This window comes from Ixodes scapularis, unplaced genomic scaffold (genome assembly GCF_016920785.2).
Source record: "Ixodes scapularis isolate PalLabHiFi unplaced genomic scaffold, ASM1692078v2 PGA_scaffold12__126_contigs__length_90152505, whole genome shotgun sequence".
NCBI lineage: Eukaryota > Metazoa > Arthropoda > Arachnida > Ixodida > Ixodidae > Ixodes > Ixodes scapularis.
Window position 1 is genome coordinate 66,791,414 of NW_024609838.1, and position 20,965 is coordinate 66,812,378.

The 20,965-nt window shown below is 45.5% G+C and overlaps 1 protein-coding gene and 1 non-coding gene across 2 annotated transcripts in view; one reads left to right on the forward strand and one right to left on the reverse strand.

Annotated features, from left to right (window-relative positions):
• The window catches only part of LOC8026166 (transcription factor RFX4-like), a 194,897-nt gene that overhangs the window by 65,408 nt on the left and 108,524 nt on the right, over nt 1–20,965 (reverse strand). Inside the window, exon 5 of the mRNA XM_042289559.1 lies at nt 9,889–9,928. Within this exon, the coding sequence (XP_042145493.1) occupies nt 9,889–9,928 (40 nt within the window). The remainder of the gene's footprint in view (nt 1–9,888; nt 9,929–20,965) is intronic.
• Nucleotides 16,849–16,922, forward strand: Trnat-ggu. The gene has a single exon. It is a non-coding gene; the product is annotated as a tRNA-Thr (tRNA).

Below are 20,965 nucleotides of genomic sequence, written 5' to 3' on the forward strand. Positions count from 1 at the left end.
GCGTCAGCATTCGGCGAGTATTCGGATCTAATCACACGCTTCGTGCCCCCCAAAAAATGGCATCTTCCAATGTTGCTTGATGGAGTTCTAAAAAGGGTTTATTCTGCGTCAAATTCGGCATATTAAGAACAAAGATGTTTGAAATTATTCGGCATGCTATGACGAGTTTTCAATCCTGCATTGTCAATCACGCAAAATGGTTACGAAAAAAAAAAACGAAATAATTTAACAAGAACGCGTGTTCATATTTGAGCATTAGTGATTACGAAATAAACCTCCAGTAAACGTGTTTCTTTCGGCAAGGTTTCGGCATGGGGGCGCGAGGGCGCCCGCATGAGGTGACTATTTAATTCTGAAATCGAGCAAAAAGCGCCACTGCGGAGTTGGATCATGTCCGAGCCACGGTCGTTTACGAGTGTGTGTCAGCATCTGCATAGGCGCAACGTACCATTATTTGATGGGAAGAGATTAGTCGTAATAGGTATGCCTTTTGAAGCATCACAAAACCCCGAGACTGGGGGTGAAAACGACGCACACACTAAGGAAATATCTGTCGCGTATGTGTTGGTGTATGAGTCGTTTTTACCTGCCGTCCTGGGGGTACCGTCATGCTTAATATTCACCAGCTTGTTTGCCCGCTTAAATGCAATTCACAAGCCTATTTACCTAAATGTGTTCATTAACTTTTTAATTATTGGTTTTATTAGTCATGTTGCCATTGTTGCATTCGCGGCAGTTACTATTAGAAGCCAAACCAATTTTAAAAACTTGCAAAAATAAAATAAGCTTTTTTTTATATATATTCATCGATAAATATTCGCGTTTTCTCGCCTGTTTTAATACTGAGCACAGAAATAACACCCAAAAGCCCTGCCCACGATGACGCTCAAAGTAAGTAGTTGTTTCAATCACGCGGTCACAATCTCGGCAGTTAGTCATCGACGTTACTACACCCTAAAAGAAGTATGTGCGTCTCCTTTGCCGCACAACACTCGGAGAGCCAATCAGCTCAACTTACGGAGGCAGCTCAGCGAATGACGATGCCGAAACATATGTTTAGACCAAAAACGCAGACTGAGTTGTGACATTAAGCAATGCAAGCGTGACGTTTTGCATTGCTTAATGTCACAGCTCAGACTGCGTTTTTTTAGTCTAAACATATGTTTCGGCATCGTCATTCGCTAAGCTGCCTCTGCAGGTTGAGCTGATTGGCTCTCCGAGTGTTGTGCGGCAAAGGAGACTCACGGGCTTTTTTAGAGTGTTTATTTTGTTTCAGCTTAAATCCAGATAAAGCCGATACTACGAGCTAAATGTATCAATCAAGCAGCATCGAAAAATCGCAATTCACTGGGAATTATTTGTTTATTATTGGTTCAGTGATGATAGAACATGTGGAACATCATAATCGTGCGTCTATGACGCTGTCTGCTTGGTCCCATCAGCTGGTAGCAGCGTTACTAATGGTACGTGTACACTTGCGGATCCGGTAGCGAATCCACCCAACTTTTGCCGCTGGGGCGAAACGCTGGGAGGAAAACGCGGCGGCGAGACGCACAGGTCCAGGACGTATTTCTGCCGCCGACCGAGGCGTTTCGCTGACCGGAAGTGACATTTTTGCGCAGCTCGACGCTGCCTTCGTCACGAATACGCGTTCTTCCTCTTTGTCTTTGGAAATGGTGTCCACGGCATCGAAGACATTTAGAGTCGCTGGCATGGCGAAGCGTCGATCGCATACGAGCGAAGACGAGGAAGGAGGCAGCTTGCTTGCCCCGTCATTTCGCGGTCTCGCAAGCATGGACGAACCCGCCACCACTGACATCGACGCTGCCTTTTGGCCATCGCTGCTCCTCTTTCTCTATCGCAAGCAGGGAAGACGAGAGAAGAATCATCGCAATTTCCTCTGCTTCCTCTACGTATTCATTCATCAGATTCGCGCTGTATTTTTTTTTTTCGTTTGACATGCAGCGTCAACGTGAAGCTCACGCCTACTTATCGAGCCAAAAAATTACACCATCTTCCAAAGGGGAACCATGGGGTGATGCGGAGCATCGTTCCATCACTCTTCATCGGAAGAACGGAGGGAAGTGGAGTCAACAGCGGTGAACTGAACGCGCGTAGAATTGGTTTGCTCTTTATACAGCCTTGATGGAGATGCGCCTCAACGGGTAGTCGGTCTCTTAGCTGTAGATGAGAAATTTAGCCAGTCAGTACAACCGCTAACCTGGGATTCTTAACGTGCATCACGCAGTAGTCATCACACGAACGCGTGCCGGTACGAAACTCATCCAGATCGAAACGGGCGGGGGTGGCGGGGACTCGAACCCAGGAGGTTCCCAGCGCAAGCTTTCGCTCCACGCCCCGAGGTGAGACGCGTTAGCCCACTCGGCCACTTCCTTCCCTTGAACGCTCGCAGCGCGCTACCGCTGCTTATATTCACACTTGAAGGAGAGGAAACTAGAGGAGGAGAGTTGCGCCTGCGCGCGCGGTGTGAGTAGAAGCGAACGCACGCGAAGTGCACGCAGCTGGTAGCTGCGTGGACTTCGCGCAGCTGTTGGAGAGAGAGAGAACGCACGCGCAACTGTTGGAGAGAGGGACGCAGCTGGTAGCTGCGTGCACTTCGCGCAGCTGTTGGAGAGAGAGAGAAGGCACGCGCAGCGAGGAGAGTTGCGCATGCGTAGTGTGAGTGCGGACTACGACGCCGCGGGACATAGCCCGAGCAAGAGATGCTCCGCATCTAAAAACAGCGAGACTGGGGAGCAGCAACGCCCGGGAGAGACAGCCGAGGTGGGAACTCTCGCGCCTTCTCGTCATATTTGTCGAGATGTTATGAGAACAGCTGCCGCAGCCGGCGCCGCCGCCACCGCCGGAAGGAAATAGATGTAAATGCAACCCGCTCGTCACCGTCGCCGCCGGGAGCGGATCCGCTCCCGCGGCAGCGGATTTCTTCTCAGGTGTAAACGTACCATAAAACACTCAGCTGAGAAACTCACACTTGAAACCCAAACCGCTCGTGTCCACCGAGATCAAACTAAATCAGAGCCGTTTATTGAGAGAGTTTGGCCATACGCTGGTTTGAATAGGCGACCATCTCAGGGCCAACCACAGGCCGCGAAACAGCCCCTAGCGGTGGTCGTGTGATCTAAATATGGGGCACGACTAATTTGAGCCGTTTTAGCGTCGCTAGAGTGAAATGTTTAGCTCTCGGTGACTGAAAACTTTGTGCATGTGAGGTTTTAGTCACGCCAACATTCAAGTGTAGAATAAACGAACGTGAGCTCCAATTCAGGGCCGACTTGCTAGAAACAGCGTCTCAGCTGAGACGGGGAAAGAAAGCATTGCCAAAGCCAGCGCACGAGCCGAGCTGGACTCCGCGTCTCAAGACGCTCGCGCGCCCCAGCCTTTGCACTGTTTTCTTTCAGCCAGTTTCAGGACACTATTCTAGCAGTGCAGACAAAGGCATGGGCACGAGCGCGTGGCTTTGGAAAGTGCCTCCTATGCACGAGTTCTCGTACAAACAAAAGCGTTTTGCTGAGCTAGGCTCACGCGCCTGTGCCTTTGTCTTCACATTTGTGAGATGGAGTTATACGCTTTTATTTCACGCTTTAAATGTCGTTTGCAATATTGTGACGTCGCGGTCTCCTGATTGGTTGACGCTGTGTCACAAATTTAGTTTACGCTCCAAGCGTGGGGGGAATATTCGGCGCTGGCGGCGGCCTTTGCTCCGCCTATTGGCCAAACTCTCCCAATACACGGCTCTGAACTAAATACGATAAGAGCGCCACCCTTTGGCAACTAGTCAAAACATAAATGTTCATATATATAGCTACTGACAAATGGCACCGCGAGATGGCGCCACCGTCCCTTGCACGACTCAACCTGAACCGATAGATGCAGACGTGCAGTTCCCGGAGTGGCCGCTGCAGGAGAAATGGCGGCGCTGCGATCGCCATTAGTTCGGCTCTCGAGTACGGATCGAAGTCACATTTTCAAAGCAGGCTCCATGGCAGTTTCCGAACTCAGTTTCAAGTAACGTTGGCTGGCAGCGTCGGCTGCGCCTGGCCTTAAGATAAAACAAACTATCGATTACCTCGTTTGCGGAACTCCCGGGGGGGGGGGGGGGGGGAGGGGGGGAGGGGGGGGCGGGAGAGAAAGTTCCGCCCCCCCCCCCCTCACTTCCTTCAGTCCGCCTCCCGTCGTTTGAAGCGCGATCTAAATTTTCCTTTCAAAACTGCGTGCTCCATAGAGTACGGTAAAATGTCATCTAGAGGCTTTGCTTCGAAGTATGAGCATTGCATAGAATACACTTCAGTTACCATAGCAGCTATCCCCCCGAAACAGGGGGATTAGAAGGGGGGGGGGGGGGGGGATACTTCCCGTGCAAGCAGAGTCTGTGGGCGCCTTTGCAATTAAGCTAATTTAGTAACGTTGATCGGTCGGCGAATCTATCAAGGACGCTGCCGAAATAGTGGCAACGTGATTCAACGACTATGTCACTCTTTTCCGCGTCATCAGGGGCGGGACTTGGGGCACTCATTTTGAGCGAAATTTATAAGTATTTTTTTTCTCTGAATATCAATAAACCCCCAAAAATTAGTCCTCGAGCTGACTTTACAAAGATCTGGAAAAACCGAATAACCTCGAATTGGAGCTGCCCTTGAATAATCAAAACCGATGTTTTACGGGAAGACAATATTTATATACAGCTTTATTTTGTGCAGACTCGGAACACAACCTTAACTACACCGTGGCTTGTTCTTTCTTCCGAAGCCCTTTCCTTGATCCCATTTTTTATTGGTAAGGTTACGTTTTGTTATGGGAGTGCGGGTCACGCATGTGTTCTCTGAAGATTGGGGTATCCCCTACCCGCGACCAATTTCCTTCACCATGAGCCCCGATAAACCCCGATTTTCGGTTCGACACTGACGAGTGATACCAAAAAAGCTCCAAGTGAACAAAAGTTAAGGGCACAAACGAGCTGGTGGTGGTTAAACATTTCGAAAAAAAAACCCGAGACTGGGACAATAAGGGACGGACAAACACAAAGTCTCAAACACAGCTGCTCAAACACAGCTGTGTTTGAGACTTTGTATTTGTCCGTCCCTTATTGTCCCAGTCTCGGTTTTTTTTTTTAATGCTAAACTCCAAGTCTCTGGAGAAAGATATACCATAAAAAAAAAACCCGAATTCAAAAAAAAAAAAAATAAATAAACTCCCGAAAACACGGACCCCTGTTCATCGGGCCAATCGGCGTGTTTTTTTGGTTCATATTTATTCTTAAAAAATGGTGAATTTTAAACACTTATTTGGTACGAACGTGAAAACGGTCATTATCACGTAAAAGAGTAATAAAAAATAAAGAATTCAAATTCTTTCACAATTTGTATACACCCTTACAACGCGTCACGCGTATCACATGGCGAATGTACTTGCAAACCACGGAGAGGTGTTTCTTTTTTGTGCCCCGACGCAGCTTTTTTTCCAATTAAGAGATTAACTCATCACTCAAAATTCGCACAAAAGTGGCTTTCCTCTTTGTAACTAACCTGAATTTGACAGCAGTGCGTGAGATAAAGTATAGTCACCCCCAGGTAGCACAGGTTTTGAGGCAATATTTGGATTTGGTTTGAAAATTTAAGGCTTTACAAAGCCCAAACAAGTCAAGGCAGAGCCAAACTTTACCTTTTTTGGCTAGAGTCCGGGTACCAAAGCCCGGGTACCATAAAGACCTAGCAATGTTGCGCTTTAAAGACAAGATGAAGCCTGTCATTATCATAAGGCATTTATTCATCAACTAACGTGAAGTGGAAAATGCCAAAGACAGAACTTAAGACCAAATGAAAAATTTACCTAACCACTAATATATACAAAATATAGAGAGGCCACAAGAAATTACTGTCTACCCAAATTTTTTTTGGATAATTGCTTGAAGAGTTACACAATATAAAATCCCCCCCAAAAAAAATAAAATATAGTTTTACTTTTTTTATAGTTGTTGTGGTTAACGACGTTAAGTAATTCCAAAATCCAACATATCTTATATATTACTGCTGTTTAATGATTTAGTGTAATATATGGTAACTATAGTTTTTTCAGGAAATAGAAACTCCGCTTATTTTACCATGGCGCGCTCTAGTGCAAGTTTCATAATTCTCTAATAAAAATGCAAAGGCATCTGTCGCGTCCCACGCACAAGCAAGTATTGTCTATTGTGGGATTTACATTTGAACTGTATTTTAAAAAGTGAATAAAGATTGATTGGTTGATTGATTGATTGATTGTTTGATTGATTGATTGATGAGTCGCCCAATAAGCGCCATAGTCTTCTCTGCAGGTCGTTCGGCTGTCACTTGGTATCTTAGGGCTTAAATTGCCAAAAAAGTGCCCAAGCTTCACTTCTGGTTTTTCGGATTTCATGCGGACGCTTTGAGCCTAAATCACCATACAAATAGTAGAAATAGGCCTAGGTGCCGGTTCTTTGATCCATACATGGAATTGTTTTTTTTTTACTCAAGTCGGGCCCTTTGGCTATTATGTGCGAGCCTGGGAACAGCCATAGAAACGACAAAGAAAGGTATGACAGTAATAAACTCTGGAGAAGGGGAACAAGGGGGAAAAAGGACAAACACAAAACTCCAAACATAGCTAGTGACTGGTGCGCGACCGAAAAAATCCGTGTGGTCCTGGTACCTAACCAGTGACCTCTCCATTTACAGTGGAGCGCTCTACCAACTGAGCTAACCAGGAGCTAGTCGTCAATAGAGCAAATGGGTTTCATCAGCTGCTAACAGTCTAACATCAACAAGGGCAAACGCCCTGCATTTTAAGGTCTTGATGATAATGCAAATAATGCAAAGGTGCCAGCGAGCTGGACAAGAATGACGATAATAAACTTTGGAGAAGGGTGGCAAGGGGGACAAAGGACAAACAAAAATCACCAAATGCAGCTGGGTGACTGGTGCGCGACCAAAAAAATCCGCCTGGTTCTAATATCAAACCAAAGACTTCACTATTTCCATTGGAAGGCTCTACCAACTAAGCTAACCTCTAGTTAGATGTCACTAGAGCAAACTGGTTTTATTAGGTGCCACCAGTCTAACACCAAGAAGGGAGAATGGCCTGCATTTTAAGGTTATGCTGATAATGCAGTTAATGTAAAGCTGAAACCGAGTTGTACAAGAATGACAATACTAAATCCTGGATAAGGAGAACAAGAGAACAAAAGGGAGGTCACTCGTTCGATACCAGGACCAGGCGGAGTTTTTCAGTCGCGCACTTAACACATATCTGTGTTTGGAGGTTTGTGTTTGTCTTTTGTCCCCCTTGGTCCCCTTTTCCATGGTTTATTATGATAATTCTTGTCCAGCTCGCTTGCAACTTTGCATTAATTGAATAATCATTGAAATTTTAAAAGGCAGGCCGTTCACCCATGTCGGTGTTATACTGGTGGCAGCTGATAAAATCTATTTGGTCTACTAACATCTAACTCCTGGTTAGGTCAGTTGGTAGAGCGCTCCATTGAAGACGGAGAGGTCTTCGTATCGATACCAGAACCAGGTGGATTTTTCCGGTCGCGCACAAGTCACCTAGTTGTGTTTGGAGTTTCGTGTTCATCCTTTGTATCCCTTGTTCCCCTTCTTCAGGGTTTATTATCTTCACTCTTGTCAAACTCGCTTGAACCTTTGCATTGATTGCATTATCATCATAACCTCAAAATGCATGCCGCTAACCCTTGCTGGTATTAGAGCGGTGGCAGCTGATGAAATTTGTTTGCTCTACTGACGTCTAACCCCTGGTTAGCTCAGTTGGTGGAACGCTCTACTCTAAATGTTGAGGTCCCTGACTCAATACCAGGAACAGGCAAATGTTTTCGTTCGCGCACCAGTCACCTAGTTGTGTTTGGAGTTTTGAGTTTGTCCTCTGTCCTTATGGTTTTTCTTCTCAAGGATTTATTGTCATCATTCTTGCCCAGCTGGCTTGCACCGTTGCATTAATTGCATTATCAAAGAAAAGTACTTATGCACTAACTAACTCCTTGGAGGAAAGCCGTATTAGGTCCAAGTTGGGCCCTAGGATTGCCGTGCTAGTGTCAAGTTGCGCTTTTTCCTGACGTGGTACCTGGGCACGTGTCTCCCTCCCGCACACCTGCTTGACTTACTGGGCTGTAAAGTTGGCACTGTTTGAGTCTTCCAAAACTCGTGTCATTGTTATTTATTTATATATGTCATGCCTACATTACCAAGTGAGCATTACAGTAGGGAGGCATAAACGAATTGACAATACAGCAACATCACAGAAAGTATAAAAAACAGGAATAGAAGACTACAAAAAATGAACGGCAACGTCACAATGATATAATTTAAAAGTGAACAATGATATAATTTAAAAGTGAGGGGGCATATGGCATCTTTACGGATTAATCGGACAGCATGTTCCAGTCATTAACAGTTATGGGGGGAAAAAGTACTTCAACAGATCAGTCCGTGCGGAAAATTCTCGAAACGTTTGATTATTATTTACTCGGCGAGAAATATAGTGGGGTGCGAGGATGCATTTAAATTAATAGAAATGTCTCCAACCACAAAACCGTAAAAAGATGTCCCGACGTTTCAAAGCCTCCTTCTTCAGGAGTTACTATAGGTCGTATTGGGCAGCCACAGCTTCAACCTCTTCGTATTTGTAAATTAGGCTTTGTGGTTGGAGAATTTTCTTTCACTTTAGTCATTTCACACAACCAGACAGACCTCTGTAGAAGATGTTTACCTTCTAGGATATCTCTAGATTGGTCCATACCGCACTTACTTTCTTTCGTGATTTTTAAACGTTTATAGTTTCATAGTTAAAAGCTAGACGTTCTGCGAACAAAGTTCCGTGCGTAGATAGTTCACAACAAGCAATGAGCCGCGCATTTCTCTATCCACGCGTAACCTGCTTAGAACTGCTATTAATGCAGTTTGTCAGTATCTCTTAGCTGTTTCTTTATTATTTGTTTTATTTTATCAAACAAATATGCTGACTGAAAGTTCATTGTGACTTTGCGATAGACATCACGCATTTCTAGCGACTGCATTCTATAGACTGTGGTAGAATGAAAGTGTAAAACAATTATACGCATGCTGATAATAAGTGAATTGGATCTAATGTTAAGAGCGTTAAAATGTAAAATTATGTTTTTTAAACGCTATAAATTTGTCGTTTGTTTCTAGGGGACTTTAGTGTCGAGTAATGTTGAAATATACATCGATATGCCAAGTAAATGAGACGCAGTGCTGAAATTAACGCGTTACACGTACTCATGATACTAATAACATATTAAAATTCCAGCTATGTTCTAACGTACCCGTTATTCTTCTTAATGTGTAAAGCATAAAGTCCCTTACTATTTTATGGCATTTGTCTATTAAATTACATCACTCGTTACTGCATTACTTTTTATTAAGATTAGTCACGTGTTTCGTGCCTTTGAAGATCCAACGCATCATCAGGGCCTTGCTCTATTCTACACATTTAATAAACTAAAATAAGAATATAAAAAAGCTCTTTAAAACGCTTAATTGTCCTCAAAGTTTTTAACCGCAGCATATGGCTGCCCAGTACTAAACTAAAAAGTAAAGCAAAAGCAACGTTCCTTAGTTTTTAGAAGTAACGCTAACGGTATTTCGTTACATTTTGATGACTGCAACGAATCTCAGTAAACCGTTCATTTATGCAAACGAAAGATATTTTCTTACTTAATTTCAGTAGCGGGCACAACACTGATGTGAGAATACGAAGTGTTCGTCGCAGTTTTATTTGTGGATTTCGAAATTCCTCGTTGCTTCTTAAATGCGATTCCTTTATTTTTTTTTCAAACACACATACGATGTTTCTCAAAGTATAAAAGGAGCATACCTGCTTTGTATAGGGTATCTCCCGCCTGTACTCGAGGTCCCTGAAAGAGTAAAATAGCGATAGAAATATAAGAAACCGTTATAATTACTACTATTTCTTAAATCACTTTCGCTGCAGCAGGTCATCAATGGCTGTGACAAACCAGGAACAATTAAACTTGGTTTAATGTTTCCGCACAGCATGACACAGAACCAAAGATTGTCTATAATTCCCGTTTTTCTAGTGTGTATGGTACGACATTTTGAATAACACACAACACCTTGGCAGGTCATTAAGAATTTACGATTGCTGCAGTTTCTCTTAAAAGCATATCATGTGTGGAAAAATACAAGGTGTCCTAAAAAAAATCCAGAGTCTTTTTTTTTATAAAAATATTCTGCGCATTTCCGTACGCTCGATCTCCCCCCAGGTGTGAGGCTAGCGACAGTGACCAGATGTCAATTTTAGAGCTTATCTTATTCAAGAATTATAAATGATTTTCTGAAACGTTCAATAGAAAATGGGGCTCGCTTTCGGTAGTTTGCGCCATTCAGCCCTGGGGGTTTCTTTGGCCATTATTTTCTCCTTGAAAATTTCCGAAAATCGTTTATAACGTTTGAATGAGATAACTGTTCGCTCTGGAACTTTGAAATCTGGTCTGGACCTCTGGCACTACATTTGGGTGGGGACTAATGAGACTTCATACCTCGATCTCAGGTTGCTTGCGAATAACATTCATGAGCTCCCCCCCCCCCCCTTGCGCCGCACCGCTTATGTTTTGAATGCGTAATTAAGCCGAATTGAGTGGCAAAATCGGAGATGCAAATCTCGGATCACGGGCTGGTTTTCATAACTCTAAGAATGAAACAGCCTTCGACAGTCTGCGTCAACAGCAATAATGATAAATAGCTATTCGCAGGTAGACATTACAACGTTAAAAATCGCACTCAATTTGGTCGCGTTTGAAAGCATAAAATCATTGTTAACACTACCCCCAATCCCAAAATTTTGGTCTCTCCATCCATGCATTTTCCGCTAAACTGGCGTCATGTGACTTCGCGTAACCTATACACCTTATGGAAATTGACGACACATAACCTTTACGTCAACTCAGTTTTCCCGCTAAGTATAGCGGAGAAATTGACGTCTTGTTTGCAAAACATCAATTCAGTTCACCGCTAAATTCAGGGGAGGGAATCGACGTCACGCGACTTGACGTCACGTGACCTATCAACCACTCAATTTCCCTGCTAATTTTAGTGGAAAAATTTACGTCACGTGACACACCAATTCCCTGTAATGCATTTCATGCATTCTAAGACTTCAAAGGTAAAGGCTCATGTCAATTTTAAAATGTCTGCTCTCTATCAAAACGCAACGCCGTGCCTCCGGTCCTGCTTGCTGTGGCCAAAGAGCGCAACTGTACCGCTCGCCGCCTTCACCCCGCTGTTACAAAGGAATGTCAGGACATTTCAAATTATAATATTTTCGTAATTAGAAATGCTGTTATCATCTAAAATTAGAACTTTCTTTAATCGCATCTAATATTTATTATGCATATAATGCATCTATTATAACATTTAAGACTATTTACAATCTGCATTTTCCAAAATAAGTTACTTCATAAAAAAAAATGAGAAAGGTCACTCCAATACATACTAAATTGTTAGAAAAAGACCGTTTATACAAGGCGTTTCTAAGGTAACGGGATCTCAGCAAACTGGTTTCATTTAAGAATTTTCCAATCGAGTTAACCTCCGATTTAAAAAAAAGCAGTCTTTGTACTACAAAGAAATATTTAAAGACGGCGATAAACAACGAACCGATATTATAGGAAAAAAGTTAGCGAAGCTCTGAACCGCGGAACAATTTCGAAACAAACAGGCGACCTAGTTGTAAATGATCAAACTGGATCTGAAGCCCCTCTCCCGAAACTCTTTAATGAATTTTTATAAATTTAATACCTAAACCGTAAAGTGACAGTGCGGTGCTGTTTGTTCACGAGGTGAACGACAGCTTCTTTCTTTTTTTTTTTTATTCTACAAACGAGAAAGAAATATTTAATATTTCCATTCGCCTAAAGAATGGTAAGAGTTGTGACAATTGACGAATTTCAAATTAAACCTATCAAATTAGTCCTAGATATTATTGCATCATGCTTAGTACATGTATATAATTTGTCTTGAGCTTCTGGTAAGTTTCCTCAAAATTTTAAGCTGGCTTTAGTGTCAGTCATTTAGAAAGAAGGGGATAAATGTATGTTAAACAATAATAGGCCGATTCCTGTTCTTCCCATTTTTAAGGTACTTCAGAAAACTATTTAAAGCCCCTCAAATACTTTTTAAGGAAATATCTGTGCTGGCAGATGTCCAGTATGACTTCCAAAAAGCGAAATCTACATAGGTGACTTGTTATTACAAAAATAAATTACACTAGAAAAGATTGGAAAGCGACTATTAACATTTGTTATTTATATTGACTTCAGTAAAGCCTTTGATTGCCTTAATCACACAAAGTTATATAAATAGAGTGTTTCCCGAATTAAATTTCCACTGTTTAAATCATATCTAGGGAACTGCCAGCAAAGGGTAATGATCGATGGTCAACATTCACCGTTCTCGAACATTGTTGGCGGTGTCCCAAAAGGCAGCATTCTAGGACCTTAATTACCTAATGATTACATAAATAAGGTAGTAACTATAACCAATCAAACTCAATGTATAATTTATGCAGACAATACCACTTATCTTTTTTTCCGGAAATGATGCTCACAAACTTATCGGACTGGCAAACTTAGTTTTAAACAAAGTTTTCTTATGGTCGGTCGGAAGTCAATGACTTAAAATTTAACACATTAAAAACCGAAGCAGTTTTATTTATACCTGTCAATAAATTAGTAGGTATAACAAATCCTCTAAAACTCCGAAACGCGTCTGTTGAATTTGTGAGCCAACATAAAACTCTAAGTGTATACTTTTTTGAATACATGAAAGGGAACTACCACATTAAATACCTAACAAAAAAGCTTTCTCGTGAAGTTGGGCCTGTCGCTGGATGCCGTAGCTTCCTACTGGTCAATATTAAATTAAACGTTTATTATGCCTTTTTAATTCTCATTTGAATAATTGTCACCTGGTTTGGGGTACAACTACCAAAACAAACCTAACTAACATGTCACTAGTGAAAAATAAGGTTCACGTAATATAGTGGATGCTTCTTATGATTATTACACGAAATGTTTATTTAATAAATACCAAGTAATCCATGTAGAACGGTTTTATAGTATCGCTTGCCTTATTCAATTCGACTTTCATCCCTTGCATTGGTGGAAGTTGTGTACAGCATTTCCGAACTCACTGAACATAAGAGCACCATTAATAACGTTGTCCGGAGAAATAGCTGGTCACTCGTAATAGTTCAAATTATAATCTTTAATCTGTTTATTATAACATTCCTTCCCTTTTAAATAAATGGCACTTGCAAAATAACAATTTTTTTATACTTTTTAAAACATATCTTCCTGCATATTTTGTTTAAACCTGATACCATTTTGCTTCTTTTTGGAGCCCATTTGTTGACTTGTTAGTGTATCATTATTCCGCGTAACATGTACAATATGTAACATTTGTTCTTCCTTTTCGAAGGCATATGTGACCACATTTGGGATGTAAAGAAACACACGAGGTGCGCGCTGCACTTTTGATCAAGGGACGATGTTAGACGGGGGGAGGGGGGTGGGGGACTTTTCTAGACCCTGGAATGGCGTAGTCCTGTTCTTATAAAAAAAAAATACTTTCACCAGTTTTCATTTTTTTTAATAAATGTTTTTTTTTCTTGTTGATTTGACAATTATTGGGTCACCCAAAATATTTGTGCAGACGAAGTAAGATATGAAAGTTCGGCATTAGAAATCGTTCGACGAACGCGGCTGCCAAGAGGAAAAACTATTAAAAGCCTCAAGGCACTTCTGTCAAGTAATAATTAGGTCGTATACGTTGCAGTTTTAATTGAGAGACACTGATAGACATCCATCGGTGTAAAAAGTACCAATCTTGTTACAACCGAACTATATCAATTTCTGAAAAATTTGCACGAAACGAGGATTGTTTTTGCCAAATTCTTTCCTTTATAAATTTTTATTCGGGCGCGTAGTCTCACCAAACATCAAGCACTCTGGCAGTTCCAAGTCAGCGGAATCACGAACCTCGGAGGACGGTGATATGAGGGTTAGGTGATTCTAAGTATGGGCACATGAGCAACCAACACCTTAGTATGGCAAACAAAAGTTATTTAAAATAAAATCAAGGTGAGCCAATTGCATTCGTGAGTCATAACAAGAGTTAGGTAAGTTATTCGCTCACCACTGCTTATTACCGTTCGTTTTTTTTTTTTGTTGTTTTTTTACTTTGCTTGGAGTTTGACGAGAGCGTGCAAAACTACCCGGGTGGTCGTTATCGATTAAATCTTAAAAAAAAGGAAAGAGCAACTTGCCTTTCTTATCTCAGAAACACCTTGCCTAGAACAATATAATTGTTGACATAAGAAGCAGCACATGAAGTGCAGTATACAACGAAAATGGAAACCTCTGGATGATTCTTCAAAGAGTGCATATGCGAACTTTGACTCAAATTCGGCCTGGTCCGTGGTTTGCAAGCACTGCTGCATTATGATAAGTACAAAGAGTTGCAAGGGTGCACATAAATTGTAAACTCTATGTGAACGCTTAGTTTGTGAAAATGTTCACCACTAAGCATCATTTTTACCGTTCGTACAAACATGACCAAAATGCGCCGGTTTTTAATAAATAAATAAACACCGCACAACATCCTCAAAAATTTCTTATAAAAAACACCGGAAAATATGCGGTCTAATTATGTATAAGCCTATTCATGTTATTTCTTTGCTACACCTCCCCCCCCCCCCCCCCCCCCCCATACATATTCCTCCACCTATCCTAAAACAAAGGTGTCGAACCGAACCCGAACCGAATACGTGAGCGGAGTCGTCATTTTTGGGCTAAGTGAAAGAAAACCGGAACCGATATCCAACATGTCATATTGAACCCAAACCGGAACGAAACCGTGAACTCATGTGGCGGTTAGCGGTTCATTAGAAAACGGTTCGGCCTAATAAAATGTGAGTCGTGCATGCTTTTGCGGCGGCGCTGTGAAGTATATTAAATATACCCGACGCTGGCGTGAGCAACGGCAGTGTTGACCGTTAATGTTGACTACACAAATGACAGCGACATGAAGACAGCACAGTAATAGTGAAACAAATAATTTAATTTCAAGTCTACGTGGAGCACCACTTGGAGTCGGCGCGGCGGCGTACACTTCTTTTGTTAATGTTAATGCGGAAGAACGAACTGTCCTATGGAGCACAGCCGGCATTGGCTGTGACCGCGAAAAAACAGGCATCTAAATAAACGGCAGTTAAAATTGCTGCAACGCGTTCTTATTGACTGCGACGCGTCATTTCAGATGCTTCGTCACGGAATTCGCCGGGACGCTCAAGGTCAAAGCGGACGCGCCTCAGAAATAGAACACAAAGGAAAGCACAGCAGCGCAGATGCATCGTCACGGAACGCGTGAACCCGGCGGGGTTCGCCGCCCTGCACAGTGGGGGAGCGTGATGTCAACGCCGTAGCGCCGTGTGAAAAAGGGAGACGTGGCGACGTGCTTGTAGGGATCCGCTGCGTGTAGGAATGTTTTCGCATTCCTTCGTGTAAGCAGTCTTAATTGTCCTTTCGTAATTTTTAATTTCCCCTGACAATAAGGTGCAGCGAAAGCTACGCTGAAGCGCTGAAGTTCGTCGCAAGGAGAACTTTAGTATATCCAGTGTACACCAACTCAACTCTGGGACGTGCAGGGGAGACCAAGGCAGCCACTGTCTCCACTGCACTTTTCGAACCCCTTAGAACGCAGAACGCCGGCGTCCGGCGTCTGCTCTCCCATTCGAACGCGTTCAACGAGTGCAGTGGATACAAAGGCAGCTAGCTTCAGGTCTACCCACTAATCATTCCAGCCAGAGCTCGGCGTTTTGACGTCAGCACCCGCTCTCATCTCCTCCTCTCCCTCACTTTCTCGGCACATTCTTTTGTGCGTTTTTTATTGCTGGTAAACAACACCTCTAAAAAAAAAAAAGTCAATTTAATGTTAAAGAAAAATCGACGGCCTCCAGTGCGTGTTCGTTGGTTTGTTCCGCGGTTTCAAAAACCGCAGCCGACACTCAAAAGGCGAAGCGATGAGGTGCCCGACACTGCGGCGCCCGTCACTGATACGTCAATCGCCAGAAGCCCTGGACGCTGCCTGAAGTAATATATATATATATATATACATATATATATATATATATATATAATGGGATTGAGTGAAGATTGACAAGTGCAGCCGTAGTAATATTGAGAACGAAGAGGGGAGAAGGTGATTATTGAATTTATTGCATTAAAGTTAGGGAAAGGGAAAGAGAGCTGGCGAAAAATTGGGCCAGGAGCGGGGATTGAACCCGCAACCTTCGCCTGACCGGGGCGACGCCTTAACCGATTAGACCATCCGGGCCACTGGTTTCGCCGGACTCAATTTCTGACCAGCTCTCTGTGTACTGTTTAGTTTCGAATTCGCTTAACTCGGTAGACGACAACCGTTGCTGATTTAAGGCCCGCGCTATTTCCGACATGCGGCAGTGACGTGGCACGTCATCTCAGCTTGCAAATGTCGGAAAGGGCCCGTCTTCCAGGATATCTAGGGAACCACTCCTCCCCATAGGGACAGGCTGCACCGTATATATAATGGGATTGAGTGAAGATTGACAAGTGCAGCCGTAGTAATATTGGGAACGAAGAGGGGAGAAGGTGATTATTGAATTTATTGCATTAAAGTTAGGGAAAGGGAAAGGGAAAGAGAGCTACCCAGTTAAGCGAATTCGAAACTAAACAGTACACAGAGAGCTGGTCAGAAATTGAGTCCGCCGAAACCAGTGGCCAGGATGGTCTAATCGGTTAAGGCGTCGCCCCGGTCAGGCGAAGGTTGCGGGTTCAATCCCCGCTCCTGGCCCAATTTTTCGCCAGCTCTCTTTCCCTTTCCCTTTCCCTAACTTTAATGCAATAAATTCAATAATCACCTTCTCCCCTCTTCGTTCTCAATATTACTACGGCTGCACTTGTCAATCTTCACTCAATCCCATTATATTGTCACGGGTGCCGCGCGCAAGGCTGAGAAAGCAGAGCGTCGCGGGCGTCGAAGTCGGCGTGTCAGCAGAATCGAGCGCTGGGGCGAGACTGACTCGACAAGGTCGCGGGCGGCCTCTTATCTAGAGTGCGTCGCTATCTCGAAGATTCGGCGAAAGCGGTTCGAGCGTCGCGTGATCGGGGCGAGAATGAACACGCACTTTCTAGAAAACAAAAGCAGCGATAAATGATAGAAGTTACGTGCGGTACATGAATAAACGGGAACTTTCTGGAGGACCGTGACCGAGCGTTGCTTTCTCAGCCTTGCGCGCGGCATTACTCCCCCCTTTAAAAGTGCATCGCCCCGATGCAGTGTAAAACAAATCAAAAAAAAAAAGAACGATAAACTAAAGAGTCTTTTGGAGCACAAAGGGTCCACAGTCCTATCGAGCGTAGTACGGCTTCAGGCGCACGACGTGGACGACCTCAGGTCGTGGTGGGCGGCGTGACGATGTTCGTGTTCCGTCGGGCATCACCTCGTAGTTCAGCTCGCCGAGGCGACGAAGTACTTTGTAGGGTCCAAAGTATCGTTTCAGCAATTTCTCACTGAGGCCGCGGCGACGGATGGGCATCCATACCCACACCCTATCTCCGGGCTGGAAGTGGACGTCCCTGCGACGAAGGTTGTAGCGGCCGGCGTCGACGCGTTGCTGGTCTTGAATCAGGAGTCGGGCGAGCTGGCGAACTTCTTCGGCGCGTTGAGCAACCGCCTGGGCGTCGTCGCTCTCGTTGTCAGATGGCTCATGGGGCAGCATGGCGTCCAGCATGGTTGTTACCTTCCGACCATGTACCAGCTGGAAAGGGGTGAATCCAGTGGTCTCTTGAACCGCCGTATTGTAGGCGAACGTGACGTAGGGCAGCACCTCGTCCCACGTCTTGTGCTCTACGTCGACGTACATAGAGATCATATCGGCGATTGTCTTGTTGAGTCGCTCCGTCAGCCCGTTGGTCTGCGGGTGGTACGCAGTTGAACGACGATGGCTGGTGTGACTGAGTCGGAGGATTTCTTGGGTCAGTTGTGCCATGAACGATGATCCGCGATCTGTAATCAGAACTTCTGGAGCGCCGTGCCGGAGGACGATGGACTCAATGAAAAACTTGGCAACTTCCACAGCAGTCCCCGAAGGAAGAGCTTTCGTTTCGGCGTACCGCGTGAGATAATCTGTGGCGACGATGATCCAGCGGTTCCCCGACGTCGAAGGCGGAAAAGGACCAAGTAGATCCATTCCGATCTGCTGGAAGGGTGCAGTTGGAGGAGAAATAGGCTGCAGGAGTCCGGCCGGCCTCGTCGGAGGTTTCTTGCGTCGCTGGCACTCGTGGCATGATCGTGTGTACAGGTGGACGGTCTTGGGGAGCTTGGGCCAGTAATACTTTTCACGAATACGGGCCAGTGTCCGGCTGTATCCAAGGTGTCCGGACGTCGGGTCGTCGTGACATGCTTGAAAGATCTCCTCTCGAAGGTCGGTCGGTATTACCAGCAGCCACGGCGAGTTGTTGTTCCCGAAGTTCTCTTTGTAGAGTACACCTTGCCGAATGGTGAAGGTCGGCACGGCTCGTGAGAAAACACGGGGTACGGTACCGCCGCGCCCTTCGAGGTGCTCGATTAAGGCTCGCAGCTCCGGATCGTCTCGTTGACGTCGTGCCATGTCATCGGTGTTCACTGCCCCTAGAAAGCACTCGTCATCATCGTCGTCGCTGCTGCCGGAAGGTGTTTCGACAGGGGCCCTGGACAGGCAGTCAGCGTCGCTGTGCTTGTGTCCTGACTTGTAAACCACAGTCATGTTGAACTCTTGTAGCCGGAGGCTCCATCGAGCGAGGCGTCCTGACGGGTCCTTGAGGTTCGCAAGCCAGCAGAGCGAGTGGTGGTCCGTGACTACGCGGAACGGGCTTCCGTACAAGTACGGACGAAACTTCGTGATTGCCCAGACGACCGCAAGGCATTCTTTCTCAGTCGTGGAGTAATTTCTCTCTGCCTTGGACAGTGTCCGACTTGCGTAGGCGATGACTCGTTTGGTGCCTTCTTGTACTTGAACTAGTACCGCGCCAAGTCCTGCGTTACTTGCGTCAGTGTGAATCTCGGTGTCCGCATCCTGATCGAAATGTCCAAGAACCGGAGGCGTCTGGAGTCGTCGCTTCAGCTCGTCGAATGCCTGCTGCTGTTCCTCGGCCCATTCGAACCTCTCGGCGTCCTTCGTGAGGTTTGTGAGCGGTGCGGAAATCCGTGCGAAATCCCGAACGAAGCGACGATAGTAGGCGCAAAGTCCGAGGAATCTTCGCACGGCCTTTTTGTCTGTCGGCACTGGAAATGACGCGACGGCGCGAGTCTTCTCAGGGTCTGGACGCACGCCTTTGTTGCTAACCACGTGACCTAGAAAGTTCAGTTCGTCATAGGCGAACCGACACTTTGACGGCTTGAGGGTGAGTCCAGCGGTCCGTATGGCTTGAAGAACAGCTCGGAGTCGTCGCAAGTGCTCGTCGAAGTCGCTGGAAAACACCACGACGTCATCGAGGTAGACCAGACAGCTCTGCCACTTCAGTCCTGCCAGTACGGTGTCCATAACACGCTGGAAAGTTGCTGGCGCCGTACATAGTCCGAAGGGCATTACCTTGAACTCGTACAGCCCATCCGGCGTGACGAAAGCTGTCTTCTCTCGGTCCCGTTCGTCGACTTCGATCTGCCAGTAGCCGCTCTTCAGGTCCATCGATGAGAAGTATCGAGAGTGGCGCAGCCGGTCTAACGTGTCGTCGATTCGGGGGAGTGGGTAGACGTCTTTCTTCGTCACCGCGTTCAGCTGCCGGTAGTCCACGCAGAACCGAAGCGTTCCGTCCTTCTTCTTAACCAGTACGACTGGAGAGGCCCACGGACTGCTTGATGGCTGGATTATGTCGTCGTTCAGCATCTCTTGAACTTGCTCCTGGATCACCTCCCTTTCTTTAACGGAGACTCTGTACGGTGATCGATGCACAGGGCGCGCGTCGTCCTCGGTAATGATGCGGTGCTTCGCAACGGCTGTTTGGCGTACCTTCGACGACGTCGCAAAGCAGTCACGGTATTCGGCGAGGAGGTTCATCAGCTGCCGTCGTTTTGGGTCCGGAAGCTTAGGGTCGATGTCGAGTTGCGCTGGCGACGTACCGTCTTGCTGAGGTGGCAAGGATTCATCAGTAATGGCGGCGATTTCGGCGGAGTTTCGGAGATCCTCGACGTGGCCAACGGCTGCACCTTTCGTGAGGTGTTGCGTTTCATTCCGGAAGTTCGTCACGAGGACCACAGTGCGGCCATCCTGAAGTTCAGCTACTCCTCGTGCGACGCCTATTCCTCTTCCCAGGAGCAACTGGAGGTTACCTTCCAGAAGAACTTCGCTACGGGTAGCTGCATCGGTCACGACAGGTACGACAACACTTGATCGCGGCGGCAGATTCACGTGGTCGGCAGCGACTCGGACGGCGGCTGACGCAGTTTGGAGTTTCTCTGAAGGCGGAACAGGTGTTCGCAGCGTCAATCTGTTTTCTCCAAGGTCGATGACGGCGCCGTATTCACACAAAAAGTCCATGCCGAGAATGACGTCTCTGGAACAGTCTTGTAGAATGACGAATTTCACAGGACACGTCTCGCCGTGAATTTCGACGCGAGCGGTGCACCTTCCGACAGGCGTGATGAGGTGTCCTCCGGCGGTTCGTATCTGCGGTCCATCCCACGGCGTCGTGACTTTTCGAAGGTGGCGAGAGAGCCTCCCACTCAATACTGAGTAGTCTGCCCCGGTGTCAACGAGTGCCGATGCGTTTTGGCCATCGATAACAACGTTTAGGTTGTTGGACACCGTTGCAGGCGCGTCGGTGCAATGCGGGGCGTCGAGAGAGTGGGAGCGCTCC